Source organism: Microplitis mediator, chromosome 3, assembly GCF_029852145.1.
Source record: "Microplitis mediator isolate UGA2020A chromosome 3, iyMicMedi2.1, whole genome shotgun sequence".
In the NCBI taxonomy this organism is placed as follows: domain Eukaryota; kingdom Metazoa; phylum Arthropoda; class Insecta; order Hymenoptera; family Braconidae; genus Microplitis; species Microplitis mediator.
In genome coordinates this window covers 23,265,172-23,288,324 of record NC_079971.1, presented here as the reverse complement: position 1 = coordinate 23,288,324, position 23,153 = coordinate 23,265,172, and the positions used below count along the sequence as shown (strand labels likewise).

The 23,153-nt window shown below is 25.6% G+C and overlaps 2 protein-coding genes across 9 annotated transcripts; one reads left to right on the top strand and one right to left on the bottom strand.

Moving 5' to 3' along the window:
* The first annotated feature begins 4,621 nt into the window (after positions 1-4,621).
* LOC130664618 (probable chitinase 2) lies at positions 4,622-7,921 on the top strand. Its single transcript, XM_057464611.1, has 5 exons — positions 4,622-4,995; positions 5,141-5,344; positions 6,007-6,172; positions 6,252-6,885; positions 7,574-7,921. The coding sequence occupies exons 1-5, from the start codon at positions 4,935-4,937 to the stop codon at positions 7,841-7,843; spliced, it is 1,335 nt and encodes a 444-aa protein (XP_057320594.1). The 5' UTR covers positions 4,622-4,934; the 3' UTR covers positions 7,844-7,921.
* A 708-nt stretch (positions 7,922-8,629) lies between these two features.
* Positions 8,630-22,783, bottom strand: LOC130664619 (endophilin-B1). Of its 8 annotated transcripts, none has more exons than XM_057464612.1 (9): positions 22,578-22,782; positions 18,270-18,411; positions 18,074-18,202; positions 17,819-17,981; positions 17,686-17,749; positions 17,564-17,599; positions 16,034-16,224; positions 10,446-10,557; positions 8,630-8,888 (listed from the first exon to the last, which is right to left on the bottom strand). In XM_057464612.1, exons 1-9 carry the CDS (start codon positions 22,647-22,649, stop codon positions 8,769-8,771), a joined length of 1,029 nt encoding a protein of 342 aa, XP_057320595.1. In that variant the 5' UTR covers positions 22,650-22,782; the 3' UTR covers positions 8,630-8,768. The 8 variants fall into 8 exon arrangements, with proteins under 8 accessions (XP_057320595.1, XP_057320596.1, XP_057320597.1 ...); XM_057464613.1 differs by lacking the exon at positions 22,578-22,782 and adding an exon at positions 20,552-20,728; XM_057464620.1 differs by lacking the exons at positions 8,630-8,888; positions 10,446-10,557 and adding exons at positions 12,305-12,443; positions 15,847-15,873.
* Between the last annotated feature and the right edge of the window lie 370 nt (positions 22,784-23,153).

The window sequence follows — 23,153 nt, the reverse complement described above, 5'->3', positions numbered from 1 at the left end:
CCAAAATATCTTTTTACCCAGTCCTGCAACAGTTTTCATTGTCCCCAGACAAGGTCTCCAGGGTCGTGAATCCCCGGGAAAAATTCAAACGCAAAATCGTGTGATCGTTAAGTTCTACACAGAAAAGAAGGATTTCTTGGGGCAAGAAAAATTTTGCATTATCAAATGAAAACGAAAATTTTCTTGGGACTAAAAATTTTTTCTTGCCCTAAAAATTTTTTTCTTGACTCAAGGAAATTTTTTCTCGCCCCAAGAAAATTTTCGCTTTCAATTCATAATGCGAAAAATTTCTTAGGACAAGTAAAAATTTTCTTGACGTGAGTAAAAGTTTTTTGCGCCAAGAAATCCTTTTTTTCTGTGTATATTTTAAAAAAATAATAAATTTTCAAATTTAATTTTGCTAAAAATTTTATTAACCAATAACTGGATCAGCGAAATTAATCCAAACATTCAAAATTTAAAATAAATAAAATTAAAATATTATTACATTAATTAACATCAAATTTTAATTACACTTATTTGTTCAAACATCGGATAGTTACTAAAATTAATTTTGTCAATAAGTTCTTGGGTTACAAAATCACCCAGAACAATATTTAAGCCTTTATGTGAATTGACGAAACTTTTCGTCATTCTTTTATTAATCGCTTCCACACATTCACCGTTAATTGGATTAACGTATCCATAGTTAGCGATAACATCAGCTAAGTGTTTACTGCCATAATAATTCATGTTGTTTATAAAACAGTGACGTTTTTTAAAAAAACTCGCTCTCTGTAAAGTTTCAATGCTGTTCCACTTGTCGTCAATTTCGTCGACAGATTTCGAGGCTCCGCATTCTTTATTCTGCACCAAACACTTTGCATGCAAATTAACGACACATTCTCCAAATGAACTGCCGTAGAGTCTTGATGCCAGCAAAATTTTACCGCGAACTTTTTTAAAAGTATCTTTCAAACTCCAGTCCGTAACCACTCGCTTAAATTTTTTATATCTTTTCAATATTTCGCAATTACTTTTCGTGACGTCATTTGCTCTGGAATAATCTTCCTCTATAAAAACAATGACGAATTCCCGCGGGTTTTTTTTTAAAAACTCATCAATTTCGAGCAATAAATCTTCGAAAAATTTGTCCAGAAAAAATGTACCGGAGTGAATTGCGAAGCGGTTTGATATTGACCGTAGGCCAATATCCAAAACACGCACCCCGTAATTTAATTGCTCTTTGATTGTTAATGACTGGGACTTGTAATTTCTTGAGCGAAGTCTGTATGATTCTGATCCGAAAGTTCCAATCAGTGATAAATTATTTAGCTTATGATGATTCGGAAAGTCGGAAAGAAATTTGTTACGATAAAAATACTGCTCGCTTTTTTCCGAGCACGCGCTTATCGAAGTAATGGTCAGACAAATTATCAGCAACAACATTTTTATATTTTTATTTGAAATTTTTTGACGGAAATTTTATTTGATGTGAAGCTGCGCGGGTTTTTTTTTAACTGACTGCTGATTTTTTTTAATTTGAGTTTTTTTTTAAACGCCGCAATCTAAAGATGGTGATTAAATTTTTTAATTATTTTTTTATCTATCCGTAAGTTAATTGAATTTTATTTTACAATCTTTTTTTTTTAATAGTTAATGTAATTAGTGTTTAGCTGCTAAGTTACAGGATATATATAAATATATATCTTTTAAATTTATGATCTCAGTCTAAAAATATTTTAATAAATTGTAAAAAAAATTGATAGTTAATTTAAAATTTAAAATAAAAATAAATTTATGAAGTATTCCCGCCAAAATGGTGGATTTCAAAATTTAGATGTTTGATTTTTTTATTTATTAAAAAAAACTGTCAGATAAATTTTGAAAATTTTTCTTGAGTTTTTATCTGTAATTTATAAAAAAATTCTTTGATGCTTTTTCATAAAAATTTTTGTATTTTACTATTTGAATATTAAAAAATTTTGTTTTAAATTTATGTACAGAAAATCCTTGAAAAATGAATTATATATTAGGGTGGCGCAAAAAAACCGACTATTTTTTTTTTTTCAATCTCGCATGAAAATTTGTTGGTTTACGATGTTTTAAGAAGCCTCTCCACAAATCAGCTCGATAAAAAATTTTTAAGAGGTCGCTCACGAATTTTGAAAATATCGAAAATGATCGAAATTAGGATTTTTATTTAAAAAATTTTTTTTTTCTCGTGGCAGCAATAGTTTATATTTGTAAAATCATGACTATGCTGAAAATTTCAGCCCAAAATTTAAATATTTAAACGGCGCTCAAGAATTTTGAATGTTTCCGAGCGCAGTCTCTTGGACATTTTTGAGCGACCCTTAAATATTAATAATAAAGCTTCTCGATTTTTTCACCATCAATTTGCATGACAATGAATGAAAATATAACCCGAGAAATAGAAATAATAAGTTATTTACATACTTTTTTATTTTTTAATCCAATTTGTAGGTTTTTTCGCTTATTCAAAACTGACCGAATTTCATTGTTTAAGACTGTTCTGTATATTTTTGGGTATGCAAAAGTTATATTTAAGTGAAATGACAACAATTGAGTTATAAAAACTAATTCAAACTATTAATTACATATTATCAGTAAATATTCGAAATTCTTGAGCGCCGTTTAAATATTTATATTTTGGGCTGAAATTTTCAGCATAGTCATGATTTTACAAATATAAACTATTGCTGCCACGAGAAAAAAAAAATTTTTTAAATAAAAATCCTAATTTCGATCATTTTCGATATTTTCAGAATTCGTGAGCGACCTCTTAAAAATTTTTTATCGAGCTGATTTGTGGAGAGGCTTCTTAAAACATCGTAAACCAACAAATTTTCATGCGAGATTGAAAAAAAAAAAATAGTCGGTTTTTTTGCGCCACCCTATTATATATAGAAAATATATAAAACACATATGAAAATTAGCTTCAAATTTAAATTTATTTTTCGCGGGAATTTTACTTTAGAGTTAAAATTGTAGTTTTAAATTTTTTCAAAAAATTTGTGTTCAATGCTGATATTATTTGAAAAATGAAATATATAGAAAATATATGAAAATTCGCCTCAACTTTTGATTCATTTTTCGCGGGAAGTTTACAGCTTGTGTCAAAAATGAAAATTATTCAAATCGAAAAAAATTCAGTTACAAGGTGACATTTAAATTAAAAAAAAAATATATATATATGTTTTACATTTAAATATAAATTTGTATTGTTTTTATTTCATCACTGCTTAGTAATTATGCTTTTAATTATTTATTTATTTATTTGAGAAATTTAAATATTACAATTGATGTCGAAAGTGGGACTCGAACCCACGTCCATAATATTCGCGAATGACACATCGGTTAATTTAATGATGACCGGAATGACTCGTCGCTTCATATATATTAAATTACACATATGATAATTAAGTACTTGAAATTATTATAATTAAAATTAAAATTCTTTAATTAATTTATTTGTCTTTATTTTATACAAGAATTTTTTATTTTATATTTCTACAGAAACAGAAGAAAATTCCTGCTCCGGAAGAAAAAAGAGACTTCCTGCGCCTGTTTCCGGTTTTATTTAAATTCTTTTGAGCAAAAAAAAAAATATTTAATTTAAATTTAAACTTAAGTCAAAAATTTCGTGACGTTTCAATAAAAAAATTTAGGTCAGACGAAAAATTTTTTTATTTCACTAAAATAGTAATTAAGAGATCGCGACAAGAGTTTTAAAAATGATAAATTTAGAAGTTTATCGTTAATTATAACTTAGTAATTAGCTAATGGTTTGGAGATTAAATTTTTTCACCGAGTACTCGATTTCGTAATTAAATTTTTTTATTACTGTAATTTTTTTTTTTAGATATTTTCCCAAGGCTATTAATGAAATATATATGAACAATTAAACGAAAAATATAAAAATAATTATTTAATAAAAATTAACAATTTAATTATTTTGAATAATTACTAAATATTTGATTTTCCCGCTTTTAAAATTAAATTGCAGCCAAACTATCAGAGTTACGAAAAAAATTATCATGGACAATTTTATAGAAAATTTAATTTTCTACAAAAAAGGATCTTGCCACTAATTACTCAAATCCACTAGTTTAAAAGTTATGAGTCATTAAATTTAATATTTAATTCCCTATGAAAAATTACTGTTTTCTTTATACTTAAAATTCAAAAATTCGGCTCAACTATCAAAGATACGACAAAATTACTTCATTACAATTTTGTAGAACAGTAAATTTCCTAAAAAAAAGTATTGATAAAAAAAAGTCATAAAAAAATTATTTAAAAAGTTACAGTCTTAATTGCGTCGCACACAAAAAAAGGGCCGATGAACTCTTACCGATTTCCTCCGGATGTCATATAAATTAATACTCCAATAAAAAACAATTGCTCTAAATCAGATATGTAATTAGTCATCAGCAAGCCCCACTCGTATACTTTTTTAATCTAAAAAACTCCTAAACTCCAAAGTTACAATGGCGGGAAATTTAAATTTGAAAAAATGAAAACAAGGTTTAAAAAAAACAGGAAAAAGAGAAAGTACTGAAAGTAACATTTTATTTTTATTATTTATCCAGCATATAACAGGTCTTTCTCCCCCTTCTTTACTCGGTAACAGTCAATTCAATTCTTATCGTGAGTTAAGTTGAGTCAACTCCGTTATCCCGTTAAATATAAATATCCCAAGACTTTTTTTTATTGTTTAAATAAATTTTGAAAAGTTGTGCGAATATTAAATTTAAAAATGAGATAAAATTATTATTATTGTTATTAATCAAATAATTTCTATCTTCTATCTCAGTTCGTATCGCCGCTAACACGAGATTGTGAAAAAATAAAATAGAAAACTATTGTTTGTAAATTAATTTTGCGTTTTATTGGAATCGATACGCAATAAAATAAATCGTTAATTTAAAATGAAATTATTATCATCAATTATTTGTGTTATTGTTATTATTCCTTCACTTGCTATTCGAGGTATGTAGAAAAATATTTAATTGACCTTTAAATGTTAAACTTTCTATAAAAAAAAATTATTATTTATTTATGTATATATTTCTATTAGTAGATTTAAATTATTTATAAGTTTTAAATTAAGTCAGTTAATTTATTTTTTAAATAGAGTCTTCAAGACCAAGACATGATAAAATTGTTTCTTGTTACTTGGCGTCTTGGGCGCAGTATCGTCCTGGTAAAGGTCAATTTCAATTAGATAATTTACATCCTGAACATTGCACTCACATTATTTATTCATTCGCTGGGTTAAATGCTACCACTTGGACTATCAGGAGTTTGGATCCTTGGGCTGATTTGGAAGAAAATTATGGTCATTATTTTTATTATCTTATTTATTTGTAAGAATGTTTTTTTGGAAATCAACTAGGAGAAGATTTCATTTTTTTACTCTGACGGCTTAACTATGAGACTTATGATAAAATTTATAAATACCTTTTTTGTAGCAAATTAAATTTCGTATAAAAAAGGTCCTTACACAAATTATCATAAAATCGTTAATTTAAAAGTTACATAAATTTTGAGTTTAAACATTTTTTATATAGATACCAAATTTTGAATCCTAGTAATAAAATTTCTATTGCCTGTAACTTTTGAAATAATTTTTTTACGATAATTTTTACTGATATCTTTTTTGTAGCAAATTCAATTTCCTACAAAAAAGGTCCTTGTACGCATTGTCATAAGATCGTTAATTAAAAAGTTACATGGATTTTGAGTTTCAACATTTTTTATATAGATGCCAAATTTTGATTCCTAGTAATAAAATTTCAAATGCCTGTAACTTTTTAATTAACGATGTTACGATAATTTTTGTAAGGACCTTTTTTATAGGAAATTTAATTTGCTACAAAAAAGGTCTCTGTAAAAATTATCGTAGAAAAATTATTTCAAAAGTTACAGGCTTTCAAAGTTGCAACAACAAACCAACTAATTTTGGACGTTAATCAAAAATAAATTTTAATAAAATTCCAGGCAAAGGTTCTTATAAAAAGATCACAGACTTACGTCGCACTCATCAAGGACTAAAGGTATCATTGGCCATCGGCGGATGGAATGAAGCCAGTGCAAATTATTCAGCTCTCGCGGCTTCGCGTGAACGCCGCAATGTATTTGTGACAAGTGTCATAAATTTTCTCACGTAAAAAATATAATTAACGTCAATTAAATCTATCAGCCAATGAAAAACCTCCAAATAATAATAATAATAACAATTTCAGAACCTACAATTTCGATGGTCTCGATCTAGACTGGGAATTTCCCGGCAAACGCGGAGGTTCGCCGTACGATCGTCAAAATTTTGTGAGCCTCGTCGAGGAATTGAGCAGAGAATTTAAACCCCGCAATTTATTGCTTACAGCAGCAATAAGTGCCGATAAATCGACAATCGATACTGCTTACAATGTACCAGAAATATCGAAATATTTAGATTTAATTCACGTTATGGCTTACGATTATCACGGAGCTTGGGACGGAAAAGTTGGCGCCAATGCGCCTTTGAAATGTTCAAAGGATGACAGCCTTTGTGTCGAATCGACTATCGATTATTTATTGCAATTGGGTGCACCTGCTGATAAATTAGTTTTAGGTCTACCCATGTACGGGCGCACGTTTGTTACCACGAGTATTTTGAATGACACCCAGAGTCCGATGGGCGCCATTGCTTTGAAAAATGGGTTTCAGGGGAACTTTACGCGCGAAGACGGATTTATGGGGTACAATGAAATATGCAAGGAGTTAATTGTCAATCCGAAGAGCTGGAGAACTGGGTGGGATGATGAAACCAATAGCGCTTATGCTGTTCATGATGATAAGGTCGTTGTTTATGATAACCCTAGAAGTATCATGAAGAAGGTATCAATTATTTTTGATTTTTTTTATTCAAACTTGTAGTCGAAAAAAATTTTTTAGAAGAAATTTTCGAAGGAAGAAAAAATTTTCGGGTGGATAATTTTGATAGTAACGTAAAAAAAAATGGACTTTGATTTTTGAAATTTTTAAAATTGATTTTGGTTAAATGGGGGTAAATTTTATTTGGAAACTTCAGGAAAAATTTCGGGTTTTTTTCTTTAGTTGAATTTTTTTTTAGTCCAAAAATATTGGGGTCAAAATAATTCAGGGAATAAAAATTTAAAATGAGGGAAAATTGGTCAGTACGAAAACTTTTGAAATTTTATCTTCGACAGATTAAATTTCAATCGCGAAAATTTACTAAATTTAGCCACAAAAAAATTTTTAATGTGGGGCAAAACGAGCCTCAAAAAAATTCATAAAATTACAAAATTAATTTTTTTGTAACTTAAATTAAAATTACATTTTTTACAGTAAAATAAAAATTTTCACTGATTTTATATTAAAATTTTTCGTATAAATATTAGGAGACATAAAAAAATTTTTTTTAATTTCTGACCAATTTTCCCGAATTTTTACTTCGTGAAAAATACCCCCCCCACTCATAAAAAATGATACGAAAATTTTTTTTGATCTTAAAAATTAAGTTACAGTTAAAAAAAAAAATTTTAATTAATAAATAAATTTCTAGATCGAGTACGTCAAGCAAAAAAGTTTAGCCGGTGTCATGGTATGGAGTATTGACACTGATGATTTCCGTGGCGAGTGCAAGTCATTGCACACAGACTTGGACCCATTGATCGGATCAGAGTATCCACTGATGCGTGCTATCAATATCGCATTTTCTAAGACTCAGACAGAAGATAATGAAATACCCGATAACGCAAACTCATCATCAGCAACAATTTATTATTCTGGTCTTTCATTATTACAATTAATAATCTTTATGATTTTAAAATAACATTAACATATATTTGGTTAATTTGTTTTATATTTTATCAAGTATTTTAATAATAAAAAAAAAAAAAGTCATCGGTAATTTTTTTTAGCAAAACAAATTTATTTGAACACTCAAAAATTTTATAATCACGTACAAGCAAAGTCTTTAACTTAAATTTAAAATATCTTTTGAACTATTGCACTTATGGAAAATATTATTCAAACCTTTTTTATAGAGAATAAAATTTCCTACAAAATTTGACTGATATATTTTTTTTGTATCTTTGATATTCTAGCGGGAATTTAAATTCAAAGTTTAAATTCAAATTTTAAGGCCTTTGTAGCAAATATTTAAAAGTATTTTTTTTTAATTTCAAATATCTTTTGAATTATTGCACTTACGAAAAAAATTAAAGAAAGCTTTTTTATAGAGAATGAAATTTCCTACAAAATTTGACTGATATATTTTTTTTGTATCTTTGATATTTCAGCGGGAATTTGAATTCAAAGTTTAAATTAAAATTTTAAGGCCTATGTAGTAAATATTTAAAAGTATTTTTTTAAAATTCAAATATCTTTTGAACTATCGAACTTATGGAGAAAATTATGAGAATCTTTTTTATAGAGAATTAAATTTGCTATAAAAATGAATCCCATAAATTTTAACGTCAACTCATTAGTTTACGAGATATGATCATTTAAACAATTTAACAATTAATGGTAATTAATTTTCCAAGATTTAAATTCTATGTAATTTATATATTTAAGAAGATATATATGTAGCTAAAATTATTTACAATATATTACGAGACAAAAATATATCGCAATGAATTTTTGCTGTAGATTTAATATTTAAGGCCTTAATTATTATTTATTGAACATTTTAAATTTATTTATTATTTTCACTAGAGGAATGTTTCAATTTTAAAATAATAATTATATAGATTTTAATTGAACATATTAAATGATATTATTTCAACAAATGCTTTAGGTACTTTTCCGTGTTGTAATCCTCTGTGCCCCATAACGTAGTCTTCATCTCCCGCTATCGAAGTTACACAAATTACCTAAAATGCATTTTTTCAAACAAAAAATTACGTCTAATAAATTATTGATGGAAACAAAATAATTTTTAGTAAAAAACAAAAAAAAAAAAACTAAAAAAAATAATTTTCTAGATTATTAAATTTTATATACAATTATTTATTTGTAACATTTATAGTTATTGTAATTATTAAATAAAAGTCAATTTTTTTTTGTAATTTAAATATTTGTTATTAATTATAAATAATAATAAGAATAATATACAAAAATTAAAAAAAAATTCTTTATTCAATTTTAAAGTAACGTCAAAATCACAAGCTCTTGTAATAAATTTAAAAAAAATTTTAAATAGTGTATTGTGTGACAAGGGATGGAAAAAATGATTTGAGAGCAGGGTGAAGTTGGCTCATCACCCGCAGTCTGAAATCGTCTTTCATCCTGAGTTACACAGAATATTTATCACGATTACCTGCATTGGAACTTAAAGTTTCAGTGTCAGCAGCCAGTAAGAAACAAGTTAATTTTCGACCAATGGTGTCATCAACTATTAAATTGTCAGTTGGAATTTATAATTAAGCAGAAACTATAAATACTATTTATTATTTACACTAATTTTTATAAAATGTAATCACAGTCAGAACTGTCTTTTACGTAAATAAAATTAATCCTCTGAAATGACTATTAAATAAATGACAAGTATCAGAGTTTAAATTGCGAAAGCCTTCAGTCAGAGGGCAGAAAAATAATTTGTTTTTTCCCAAAGGACAAAACAAGTTTGTTTCTGCCCGCTGACTGAACGCATTCACAATTTACGCGGTTGCTAATTTTCATTCGCGGCATTGGACTGAAATTCGCTTCTTTCGACTGACTGTAGAGACACTAAAACTTTAAGTTTCGATGCTGGTATCATGAAAAAATATTTACACAAATTTCAACTACAATTTAAATCTAAACCATAAATAAAAAATAATGAAAGGAAAATAAAAACAAATAATTAAAAATCATACATATTTTTATTTATTTTAATAAATAAAATTAATCTCATATAATAATAATATCAAAATCTTCAACTATTTACATCTACGGCAATACTTAAAATTAAAAATTATAAATAATACAAGCAAACTTAAAATACAATATTTATTTATTAAAAAAAAAAAAAAGAAAAAAATATACATGCGTACAATATAATAAATTTTATGTAATTGAGTTAAGAAGAAAGAAGTTAATCATTAGTTAAGTTTGATAATAAAATTTACAAGTAAAAAAATAATTATTCTATTAAGTGTAAGTATTTAACGCCAGTTTAATTATCGTTTTTTTTTTTGTATTTGTAATTTTTTAAATACGCGTAAAAAAATAATTGTTTATTAAATATATATAGATATATATATGTGTGAAAAAAATTATTGCCAGGCATTTAATGAGTAATTAATATTAATATTAATAATAATAATAAAATTTAAAGAAGTGAAAAATATAACTTTTTATTAAAAAAAAAAATTATAGAGTAAATTTAAATTATAAAATATAAAATATAAAATAAAATTGTCAGGCGTTTAAATTTCAAATTTATTTACCTCATCCTTCATGAGATTCAGTTCACTTGGATCTCTTGCTTCGTAATCACAAACAACGCGGGCTTTTTCTTGATCGCTATTATTTACTGTCTCGGAATTTTGTTGATTAGTTCTAGATAAAAAATAATAAATAAATAAATAAATAATGAGGAAATTCAAAAATGGAGGGTATTAATTCTGCCATGTATTTCAAAAAGAAAATTTAGTAATTAATTTTTACTGTCGTCAGTGACTGTTAATTAAAAAAAGAAAAAAGAATTTAATCAATGGAGTGATGAAATATTTTTTCAGACTTTAGAATTGAAATTTTGTGTAAACTATTGACTTTACGTAATTATTGATGAATGTCTTTTTTGTAGATAATTTCGTGCTCTATAATATTCTACTGGGGTGTTTTTGCCATATCTTCGATAGTTTTGCCGAATTTTGAATTTTAAAATTTGAAAAAAAAATCAGTCGTATTTAAATTGGAGTTTAATATTTAATTTAATTTTATGTACCTCTGAAAATAATGAATTTAAGTGATTAGTGATAAGGACCTTTTTTGTAGAGAATTTAATTTCCTACAAAAATGTTTTTCATGATTTTTGTGATATCTTCAATAGTTTAGCCGAATTTTAAATTTTAAAATATGAAGAGGACATCACTCATTTAAATTGAAGTTTAATATTTAATTTAATTTTCTGTAACTCTTCAAATAATGAATCTAGGTGATTAGTGATACGGACTTTTTTTGTAGAGAATTTAATTTCCTACAAAAACGTTCCTCATGATTGTTGTGATATCTTCAATAGTTTAGCCGAATTTTAAAGTTTAAAATATGAAGACGAAATCAGTAATATTTAAATTGGAGTTTAATATTTAAATTAATTATCTATAACTCTGAAAATAATGAATTTAAGTGATTAGTAATGAGGACCTTTTTTGCAGAAAATTCAATTCCCTACAAAAATGTTCCTTATGACTTTCGTGATAACTTCAATAGTTTACCCAAAATATCAAATCAAAGAACAAAATAATTTTTTTAATTTAAAATTCTCTTAATTATTTTGCTTCAACTCTTTAATTATTAATTTTCCGTAGTAATCAATAATGACTTTTTTCTAGAAAATTTAAAAAGCTACTGAATTGTTTCTATCCATTTTTCTCATATCTGCACTAGTTTAGTCATAATTTTGATTTTTTTCGTCAAATTTTAATCTCCAAATTTTAAAAAAAATTATTGATGTCTAGTGAAAAGGGTGGGGGTAAAATTTTAATTAAAATAAAATTTTTTTTCAATTTTCCCTGCAATTTCTCCAAAAAAAAAATTGATTTAAATTTTTGTGACCCACTTACACACAACAGATACAACAAATAATTTATATACAAGAATATTAATATAAAAAAAGTAAAACATTTTTTTTAGACTTCAATTAAAGCACAGTAACAAAAAATAATTAACAATTAACATGCATAATCCAACACCATTAATTAAATCTACAGGATTTCATTAAAACTAATGAGCTCGTATATAAATATGTAATAATTATTTATATATATTTATTTATTGAGTAATTAATATAATTATAATTATAATTAAATAACAACAGTAACAATTACGACGGAATATTAAAGCCTATATTAGCGTTTAATAATAAATTCATATATTTATTTTATTCAGCTTTCAATTATTTAATTATCTATGTAATTAATTGGTAATTAATTGTGTTGACAAGATTAATTGACTATGAGCGATTATTTAAATTAAAATTAAATAAGTAGAGATTCAAATTCGTTGAGTGATAAGAGACAGTTAGTTTATTTTCCATATGACCGGAGATATTGCGAGTGATATTTTTTTATACTTTTGAAGAATCGTCTGTTTCAAAAGTCGCTGTTACATAATTTGATGTCACTGATTGTTGGCTGGGTGAATTTTGTGTGTTTGTTGATGAAGGAGTTAATTCAATGACGTCTTCACTGTTGACTCGAAGAAGAGGACTCGGTTGACGTGCCCTGTAAGCCCACGTGGATTTTCCAATGGATAATATTTATCTATTATATATATTATATAGAAATCTATACTTTAGAGCATTACAAGTTTCAGTGGGAATTTTATTTATTTTGAGAAATTTTAATCATTAATCTAAAAAAAAATATTTTTAGTGATATCACTTTTATCACTTGCGCTAAGTGATATCACTTATATATTTCACGTGAATGATATTACTCAGTAATTGGAAGGCAAAATTTCAAAAGTGATTTTACGCGCCCGTTTTTATTGAGCGATATCGCTTGTTATTTAAATCAGAGATATCGCGGGATAATTGATATCGCATTCAAAGTTTGGCGATCGATATCCTTTATTTATTGTGAATGATCGATGACCATTGATCAATTTTAAAATAAGCGATATCATGGCTTATTTTTATGAATGATATGTAATTTATATGAGCGATATCGCTCATAAATTTGGGCGAATGATATTGACTCTGCCTCGAATAAGTTATATCACTTTAAGTTTTTATGAGTGATGTCACTTATTTAGCGATAGTAATGCATCGATAAAAATTTATCGATAGTAAAACCAGCGATCTCGCTGTTCGCGTAAAAAGCGATAATATGTACTAATTTTTCTGAGAAATGTGTAATCTTACTTATGTAATTTATACGAGAAATATCACTTATAAATTTCGGAAAGTGATATTTATTCTGTCCCGAGCTATGTGATATCACTTTTAATTTTTGTGAGCGATATCGCTCATAAGTTTTCAGTGGCGGATATCGATTATTTATTTTAAGAAATATACATCAATTTACTGTTTTAAGTGAGCGATATTACTATCAGTAGTGTACGATACAGCGTATTTTTAGCAAGCGATATCACTTTGTTCTTTGAAAAATGATTTCACTCGTCTATTTTTGGTAACTGGTAACACTTATTTATTTCAACTCAGAAATGTGAGGCATCAATTTAGTGACATCACTTGTTTATTTTTTTAGTTCCGGCATCGCGTAATTATTTTGCCAGTTTTCAATCACTTGTTCTTTGGGATAAGCGATATCACTTTTTCATATTAATATAAATATTAGACTGATTCAAAAAAATCGACTAATTTTTAACTTCCCGCTAAGAAAATTGTAAATTTTCAAAAATTCGGGAAGTTATTGGTTTCGGTCCGATTTACGAAAATCGAATTTCCATCAGATGTCGACGTTTTGAGGTCCGAGGGAGCTATTCTGACTAATTTCACGATGATGTCCGAGTGTATGTATGTATGTATGTACGTACGTACGTACGTACGTACGTATGTAAATACCTGTATCTTTTGAACGGATGAACCAATTTTGAACTTTAAGGTGTCATTCGACGCGGATTGTCAATATCTTGAAGCCGAGAGAAAATTGAGCTTGATCGGTAGGGCTCGTTCAGAGATATTCCAAAAATAAAGTTTTTTCAAAAATGTTTTTTTTGGATAACTTTTAATGTGCTCGATGGATTAATTCCAAAATGGACTGGGCTCTAGAGCTTTATAAGCCGCGTCGAATGCCACCTCAACCATCAAAATCGGTTCATTCGTTCAAGAGAAACCGTTGTCGAAAGAATTAAAAAAAAAAAAATTTTTGATTTTTCCTGAAATATCTCAAAAACGACTCGATAAATCGAATCAAAAATTTGATCAGCTCTAGAACTTGACAAAACGCGTCGATTGCCGCCTCAACCATCAAAATCGGTTAATTCGTTCGCGAGATATCGTCGGAGAACGAAATGCTAAAAAATGGTTTTTTACAAAACAATGGCATAAAAAAGTATTTGCGAGCTCGAAGAGCTTGAAAATGTATTCACAATAGTGTTTTCGAGCTCAACGAGCTCGAAAACAGCGGGAAGTTTTGGGGCTGGCCCGCAGGGTCAACTGACAGACCAATTTTTTTTTTCTTTATTATATCGAAAATATTGTTGGAAATTACGAAAAAAAATTACTGTGAAAGTTTGAGCTCTTAATATTAATATTAACAACTGCCGCATCGCAATTTTCTATTTCCCGTTTAAATAACATGGGAAAATTTATTTTTTAAGCTTTGGAATTTTGTAGCTCTCGGTGGGACCAATACTTTTTAATGTTCAAGACTTATTCTTGTGGGAAATTTGACGCTCTACAAAAAAGGTCTCTTATAAATTTTCGATATTTTTATTTCTTCAAAAGTTATTAAAAGTTAAAGTTAGATAAATGATAAATTTCTACATTTTTTAAATTTTTTGACGCAACCATCAACTTTATCCGAAAATTTTATAGGACATTTTTTGTAGAGCATTTTATTTCCTACAACTTATCTTAAAGAAAATTTTCGATATTTCTCATAGGTCGTATGTTATTTGCAATTAACTGAAAATTTTCTTAAATAATCTAAATTTTGTTGCTTAAAATTAATTATATTAAATTTTCAGTTAATTGCGAAAAACTTACGATCGATGAGAAATATCGAAAATTTTCTCCGAGATAAGTTGTAGGAAATAAAATGCTCTGCAAAAAATGTCCTATAAAATTTACCCATAAAGTTGATGGTTGCGTCAAAAAATTTAAAAAATGTAAAAATTTATCATTAATCTAACTTTAACTTTTAATAACTTTTGAAGAAATAAAAATATCGAAAAATTATAAGAGACCTTTTTTGTAGAGCGTTGAATTTCCCATAAGAATATGTCTTGAACATTTAAAAGTATTGGTCCCACCGTGAGCTACAAAATTCCAAAGCCTAAAAAACAAATTTTCCCATGTTATTTAAACGGGAAATAGAAAATCGCGATGCGGCAGTTGTTAATATTAATATTAGGAGCTCAAACTTTCACAGTATTTTTTTTTCGTCATTTCCAACAATATTTTCGATATAATGAAGAAAAAAAAAATTAGTCGATTTTTTTGAATCAGTCTAATAAATATATCACTGAATAAGTGATACATTTTAAGAAATTGAGGGCAAATTTTTAAAACCGGGTTTTAATTTCGTCAGTACATCTATAATTTAATAATATATAAATATACCAGCAGTAATAATTTAAACCCCGTTTGAAAAACTGGGCCTAAAAAATGTTTTTATGAAAAATTAATCAAGTAGTTCATTAATTTCAATAATTAATCAAAAATTATTGACTGATTTATTCAAATTCCCAGTGAATTACTTTAGGCTCTAATCTACCTCCGATATAAATTAGATTATTTATGCATCAAAGTTCCTACAGAAGCGCTACAATAATTAATACCAAGCATACAAATTATAAGATTAATTAATTAATTAACAAATTAATTTATTGATTGCTAGAAAAATGAGTAATGACGCTAAGCATCTCTTTTATTAAATACATAATACGTAAAAAAAAAAAAACAATGAATTAAGGATGCATCAGCAAATCATTACTCACTTAAATCACCAATCGAGAGTTGGATAGCTTGTAAAAAAAAAGTAAATACATTTTCTACGTTTGTTTTATATAAAAATGCTTTAATGAAGTCTAAAAAGTGCTTTAATATTTATAAAAATATATTTTTTTTAGATAAATTTAAAATAGTAAATAAATATTTATGGGCACTGAGTGGTGGGAAACTTACCCAGCTAATTCGCGTTGTAGTTCTTGCATTATTGCATGACATTGAGCATAGTGACGGGCTTGAGCTTCTACGAATTCATGGAGACAACGTAAATGTCCGGCTTGTGAGCTCGCGACGCCTTCTAACAATAATTTTGTTATCTCTGCTTGTCTATCGAACTCTGACTGTGCAATCCTCAGCTCCCTCTCTGCCTAAGTTTAGTTTAGAAAAATTATAATTAGTATTCATATTTCGTATAAATATTAAGGCCTTAAGGAGGTAAAATGGATCGGTTTTTATGTAAAATGAGCTGTGATTTTTTTAATGTGAGGTAAAATATTAGAAAATTTTTTTAAAAGTAATTTTGGCTTTGATGGAAAAATTTTTGATAAAATGGAAAATTAAATATTTAAAATAATTTTAAAAAAATTGTGAAAATTTTTAATGGCTGATTTTCTTAGCTTTGAAAATAAGTTAAATATTTAATTTAATGGATGATCGAATTATTTTGAATTTAAATAATTCGCGCCTAGACCAAAAAGGCAGAAAAAATTTTTCCACTCGCTTTAGACTCGACTATTGGAACGATAATTAAAAATAATAATTAAAAGCAATAGGGCGATGTCCTTTGGGCAGACAACAAAATAATCTGGAGTTAAAGGCTGGAAAAATAATAAATCATAAGAGAATTTAAAATAATAATAAAATATTAACGACTTGTTTTCTACTTGACGAATTTAAATTTTACAGATTAAATAAAAGTATCGTTATTATTATTTAGATAAACGATTTAATCCCAGTTAATTATTTCAAATGTTATTTGACTTAAAAAAAAAGTTTAAAAAATAATTAAAATGAACGTAAGAGAGACCAAAGCCAATTGGGAAAGTTACAGAGAAAATAAATTTATATTTATAATTATTTTAAATGAGATTTTAAAATATCATTTTATTTAAAATTAAAGACTATGAGCAATTTATTAAATAAATTATCAAATAAATGTTTGTTTTATTCAGCAGCTAAATAGTAACTCGGCAAAGTCGAAAGAAAAAAATAATATTTAAAATAAAAAAGGTTTGATGGTCGTATATATAAATGACTTGTGGTTATTTAAAGACTAAACAAATAAATAATCTGCTCGAGTTTTTATTTTTATGTCTAATAAATTAAATAACAGCAACCAGCCTCATAAAAATAATAATATTTTTAACCAAAAAAAAACATTTCTGCCCATTTTCCTACACCGCCATCTTACCCCAGCTTATTAAGAATTCATAAAACAATTTATTATTTTTAAAAAAAGTTAAATAAAATTTCTGGTAAATTAAAAATATTTTAATTCAAATCACGATCAGTACTCGCCCAAAAATATTATTTTTTCTTTTCATTATTTTTATAATTCGCCCGCGCAATTTTAAAAATTTATTCGACCCGTATATTTCCCTCCCTTTTAATAAATAATTTAATGACTCTCCAGTACTGAGGCAAATTATTGACATAAAAATAAACCGTTTGACAAAAATAAAATTATTTTTTTATAAATTTTAATACCTGATCAAGTAAAACTTCTGGTGATACACCAGAGTCCTATTAGAGCAGCATTTAAAAATAATTATATACTATAATTAAATCACTAATTACTAATTAATTAATTATATTTGTCATCAACTTACACTCTGTTGTCCAATCATACTTCTTGCTTTCCTTACACGATTTTTACAAGCGTCCAAGTCAAGTCTAAAATATAAATTATGATAAATAATTAATTAATTAATTAATTATGCAAATATTTAAATGAAAATAAACCTTTTGCTTTCTAAAATATGCATTTCTTTGCTGACTGTCTTCATTTCACCGTCAAGAAATTTTCTTAAAGGCTGAATATAACAATTAGCTGCCGTACCAATGAAATCACGTTCTATTTGACCCAATTTTTGTTGGCACTGTCCAACTTTTATTAAGGCACTGCCTAAAAATTAATTAATTTTTTTTTTTAATTAATAAATATAAGCTAGTGAGTATGTAAATAAATATATATATAACATAAATTTATTTATTTACCATAAGCGACTCCAGAACCGAATTCATTTCCTGCCTCAATCATATCAATGCCAACGTACTCCAAATTACTGAGGCGATTTGGTTTTTTCTTGTCAATTTTTTCATAGAAAAAATCTTCGATTCTGTTACCTGTCATCAGAAGTATAATTAGAAGTTTGTAGGATAATTAATGATAATAATAATTGAAGATAATTACCGGGATTTGGAGTGAGCATGGCTTCCATATCACGAAGTATTTTTTCGGTCCACATTTTAGTGGTGTTTGCACGTTCTGATAAATGCTCAAAATGTGCATCGAGTTCTGTTTTTTCTGACGTACCGAGGGTTTCTTCTGTTAACTAATTTTTAAATATTATTATTATTATTTTTTAAACTTGTGATGGGTAACATTTTTTATGGTTTATCATAAATTGAAATATCTTTGAAACTAGTGGACTTAGGGCAAAAGTCTATGGGACCAAATTTGTAGAGAATTAAATTTCCTATAATAAAGATTCTTTTGAATTTTTACATAAAGTCGATAGTTGATGAGTAATTTTGATTTGAAAAAAATGAAATTGGATTTTGAAGGAATTTAGTAATAATTTATAAGGGATTTATTTAAATTACGATATCTTGGGAATTGTGGGATTTAGGACAAAAGTTGTAAGGACATTTTTTGTAGAGAATTAAATTTCCTATGAAAAAGATTCTCATGAATTTTTATATAAAGTCGATAGTTGATGAGTAATTTTGATTTGAAAAAAATCCAATTGGATTTGGAAAGAATTTAGTGATAATTTATAAGGGATTTATTTAAATTACTATATTTTAGGAATTATGGGATTTAGGACAAAAAATGTAAGGACATTTTTTGTAGAGAATTAAATTTCCTATAAAAAAGATTCTTGTGAATTTTTACATAAAGTCGATAGTTGATGAGTAATTTTGATTTGAAAAAAATGAAATTGGATTTGGAAGGAATGTAGTGATAATTTATAAGGAATTTTTGTAAATTACGATATCTTGGAATCTAAGGGATTTAGAACAAAAGTTGTAAGGACATTTTTTGTAGAGAATTAAATTTCCTATAAAAAAGATTCTTATGAATTTTTACATAAAGTCTGTAGTTAATGAGTAATTTCAACTTCAAATTTTTTATTCAGAGCAGGTGTTACAATTTATTGGAAACTTTGGACTAAAGTATCTTTGAAACTATTGGATTTACTCATAAACAAACTTTCTTGTAGACCATCGAATTTTTAATAAAAAAAGTTACAAAGTTTTATGTAAAATCAATAGTGTAGACTTGAACCGGCCATTTATATTAAAATAAATAAATTTAATACTGCTACTAATACCCGTTACCTACTTCAGAATTTATATTTTCAAAAATATTTCATTTTATTTTCCAGTACAAATTCAATAAACTTTTTCGTTAAATTATTTTCTAAAACATTTTTCAAATCTCCTATAATTTACTATGATCCTCAAGTTAACAGACAATTCAAAATTTTCGGATTTTATTTTCCACAAGACAATCAAAAAAAAAATTTTAAAAAAAATGCACATGTAGAAAATTAAAAAATCTATAGGTGCAATTTTTTAAAATAATTTTTTTTTCATTATTTGTCGTTTTTTAAAAAATCTAAAAATAACAAATAGAAAACAATAATAGTACTGTTCTAATTAAGAGTTTGTTACAACAATAATTAAAATTTTATCAAAATTTACTATAGAATGGAGAAAAATTTACACAATTAAATTTACTGCAAAAATTGTATCCATTAATTTAAAAAAAAATTTTAGTTTCCAAGTTTTTATTTAAATTAAAATATGAGTGTAAATGTAGCAGACATCAGACAAATTTAAAATTATAAATAAATAGAGTAAATAATTTTTAAAAAAATATTTGAAAAAAATGCACTTATTAATTTGAAAATTTTTTAAATGTGTATTTTTTTTTTATTTTATTTTATTAATTATTTACTCTAATTATTAATAATTTTAAATTTGTCTGATGTCTGCTACATTAATAAAACTGAAGTTAGTCGACGTCTAATAATTTTTGGATTTTCTTTTAAACGGTAAATTATAAAAAAAAAAAATTATTGAAAAAATTGCACCTGTAGTTTTTAAAATTTTCTACATGTGCATATTTTTAGTTTTCATTTTTTCTTAATTGATTTTTTGAAAACACATCCGAAAATTTTTAATTGTCTACTAACTTCAGGATCATGCTGCATTCACCCTCATTTTAAAATTTCACGTTATGAAAACTCAATAAATAATGATTATTATTATATTTTGGGGTCAATTATCTTAACCTCATTACTTTAATTAAACATTAAGCTGATAAATAATTAACTAACTCTTATTATTAGTAAAATAATAATAAAAATTTAATAACGAAGCCATAAAAATATTAATGGACTTGATAAGCATTAAGAATATTAAATTTTTTTTTTGAATAAATAGATAAATAATAATAACAAATACCTGTACAACACGACTAAGTGCAGCACCAGCATCTTTAACTAATTTTTTGACATTAAAATCCATTTTTTTTGTAATGTATTTACTATTAATTTAAAATTTAGAATTTATTTACGCGAATGAATAAAAACGAGTGACTAATCTTTAAAGTATGATACACATCAACGAATAATAATAATAATAATATTTATAAACGTAATAAATGTCTATAGTACTACAACTGTAGACTATAGTAATTTATTTTTCTATCAATTATTAATTTATACTATCAGTCACTAGAGGCGCTAGAGTCGATTCATTCAATTTATTATTATTATTATTATTATTATTATTATTATTATTATTATTATTATTATTATTATTATTATTATTATTATTATTATTATTATTATTATTATTATTATTATTATTATTATTATTATTACTATTATTATTATTTGTTATTTAAAAAAAATTTTGACAGTAGCATTTGAAAATTTTATTGTTTTAATTTAAAAATACAGAAGTTAGCCATGAGTTTGAAATAATAAAGAAGTTGGCCGATATCTGATAATTTTTGAATTTTTTTTAAACAATAAATCATTAAAAAAAAATATTTTAAAAAATTGCACCTATAGTTTTTTAAATTTTCTACATGTGAATATTTTTGTTTTTGTAATTCTCTGGTAAAAAAAATCCGAAAATTTCCGATTGTCTGTTAACTCCTGGATCATAATTTGATAAAACGGAAGTTAGCCGACATCTGATAATTTTTTGATTTTTTTTAAACGATGAATTATTAAAAAAAAAAAAATATTTAAAAAAATTGCACCTATAGTTTTTTAAATTTTCTACATGTGTATATTTTTGTTTTTGTAATTCTCCGGTAAAAGAAATCCGAAAATTTCCGATTGTCTGTTAACTTCTGGATCATAGTTCGATGAAACGGAAGTTAGCCGACATCTGATAATTTTTGGATTTTTTTTAAACAATGAATCATTAAAAAAAAAAAATATTTGAAAAAATTGCACCGATAGTTTTTAAAATTTTCTACATGTGCATATTTTTAGTTTTTTTGTAATTTCCCGGTAAAAAAAAAAGATCTGAAAATTGTCTGTTAACTTCTGGATCATAGTTTGAATGTAGCAGACACCAGAAAAATTTAAACTTGTTAATAAATATAGTAAATAATAAATAAAATTAAATTTAAAAAAAAGCGCATTTAAAAAATTTTGAAATGACAAAAAAGTGCATTTTTTATGAATATTATTTTTTTATTTATTAACCCTATTCATTTATAATTTTAAATTTGTCTGTCTGTTACATTCACACTCGAAGTTAACCGACGTCTAATAACTTTTTAATTTTTTTAGAACGATAAATTATAAAAAAAAAAATATAAAAAATTGCACTCATAGTTTTTTAAATTTTCTACATGTGCATATTTTAATTTTTTAATTTTTTGTAATTGACTCAACTTCAGGATCATATCAATTATGAGTGTGAATGTAGCAGACGGATCAATTCATAAATTTGGAACTAATAATTTTTAGATTTTTTTTAAGTCGATAAATTAAAAGAAAAAAAATATTCTAAAAAATTGCACCTATAGTTTTTCAAATTTTCTACATGTGCATATTTTTTTTTTATCTTTTAAGTAATCGATTCGTTGAAAAAAAAATTCAAAAATTCTTAATCGTCTGTTAACTTTTAGATCTTCTTAACTATCAGATCATTTGTTATCAAAAAAAAAATTTTTTTTAAATATAAACAATAAAATTTTTCAAAATTCTTCACATGCATTTTTTATATTTTATTTATTTTTTGACAGTATTTTATTTATTGAAAAGAAAAAAAAATCAGCTGCTGCCATCTTGAAAAATAATTAAAAGTTTTTTAAATTAATTATAATAATTAATAATCAATGTATGAAAAAAAAATCTATTTTGAATTATAAGTTATACATATATATGTATATACTTATATATATAATATAAATATGTTAATATAATTATTGATAATTTTAAAAATAAATTTGATAAAAAATTACCTGTACTACTCGATTAAATGCTGTCCTGACACCATCTTTCATAAGTTTCTTCACATTAAAATCCATATTCATTTCAAGATTAATTAATAATTATTAATTATCAACTATTATATATTTTTAATTGACAATTATTACTTTTAATTTATTAGCACTAGTCTTTTTGTATGAAAAATTCCTTTAAATTCGCGATATCGATTACTCCTGTTTTCAAACTCTGCCGCCAAAGCGCTGGCAGTTGAATTTGATTTGCGCATGCGCTAAAAAACGCGGGAAAAATACTTAATGACTTAAATGAAATACTGATATTTATTTAATTATGATGACAAGTGACAGGAAATTTTTGATTATTTTTTCATGTTTTTAAATTTATGAATAAATACGAGATTTTTGGCGCGAAAAAAAAAAATTCAAAGGATTATTGAATTTTTTTAACGGCTTTAAATTGATGAGTCACGGATGTTAAAGTGGTCTAAGACCTTCAAAAAATTCCTTAATGTCATGATGTTTTTTCTGGGAAATAAGATATTGGGTTTTCTTTAGAGGCATGGAAAATATTTTTAGAGAAAGTTTTTAACC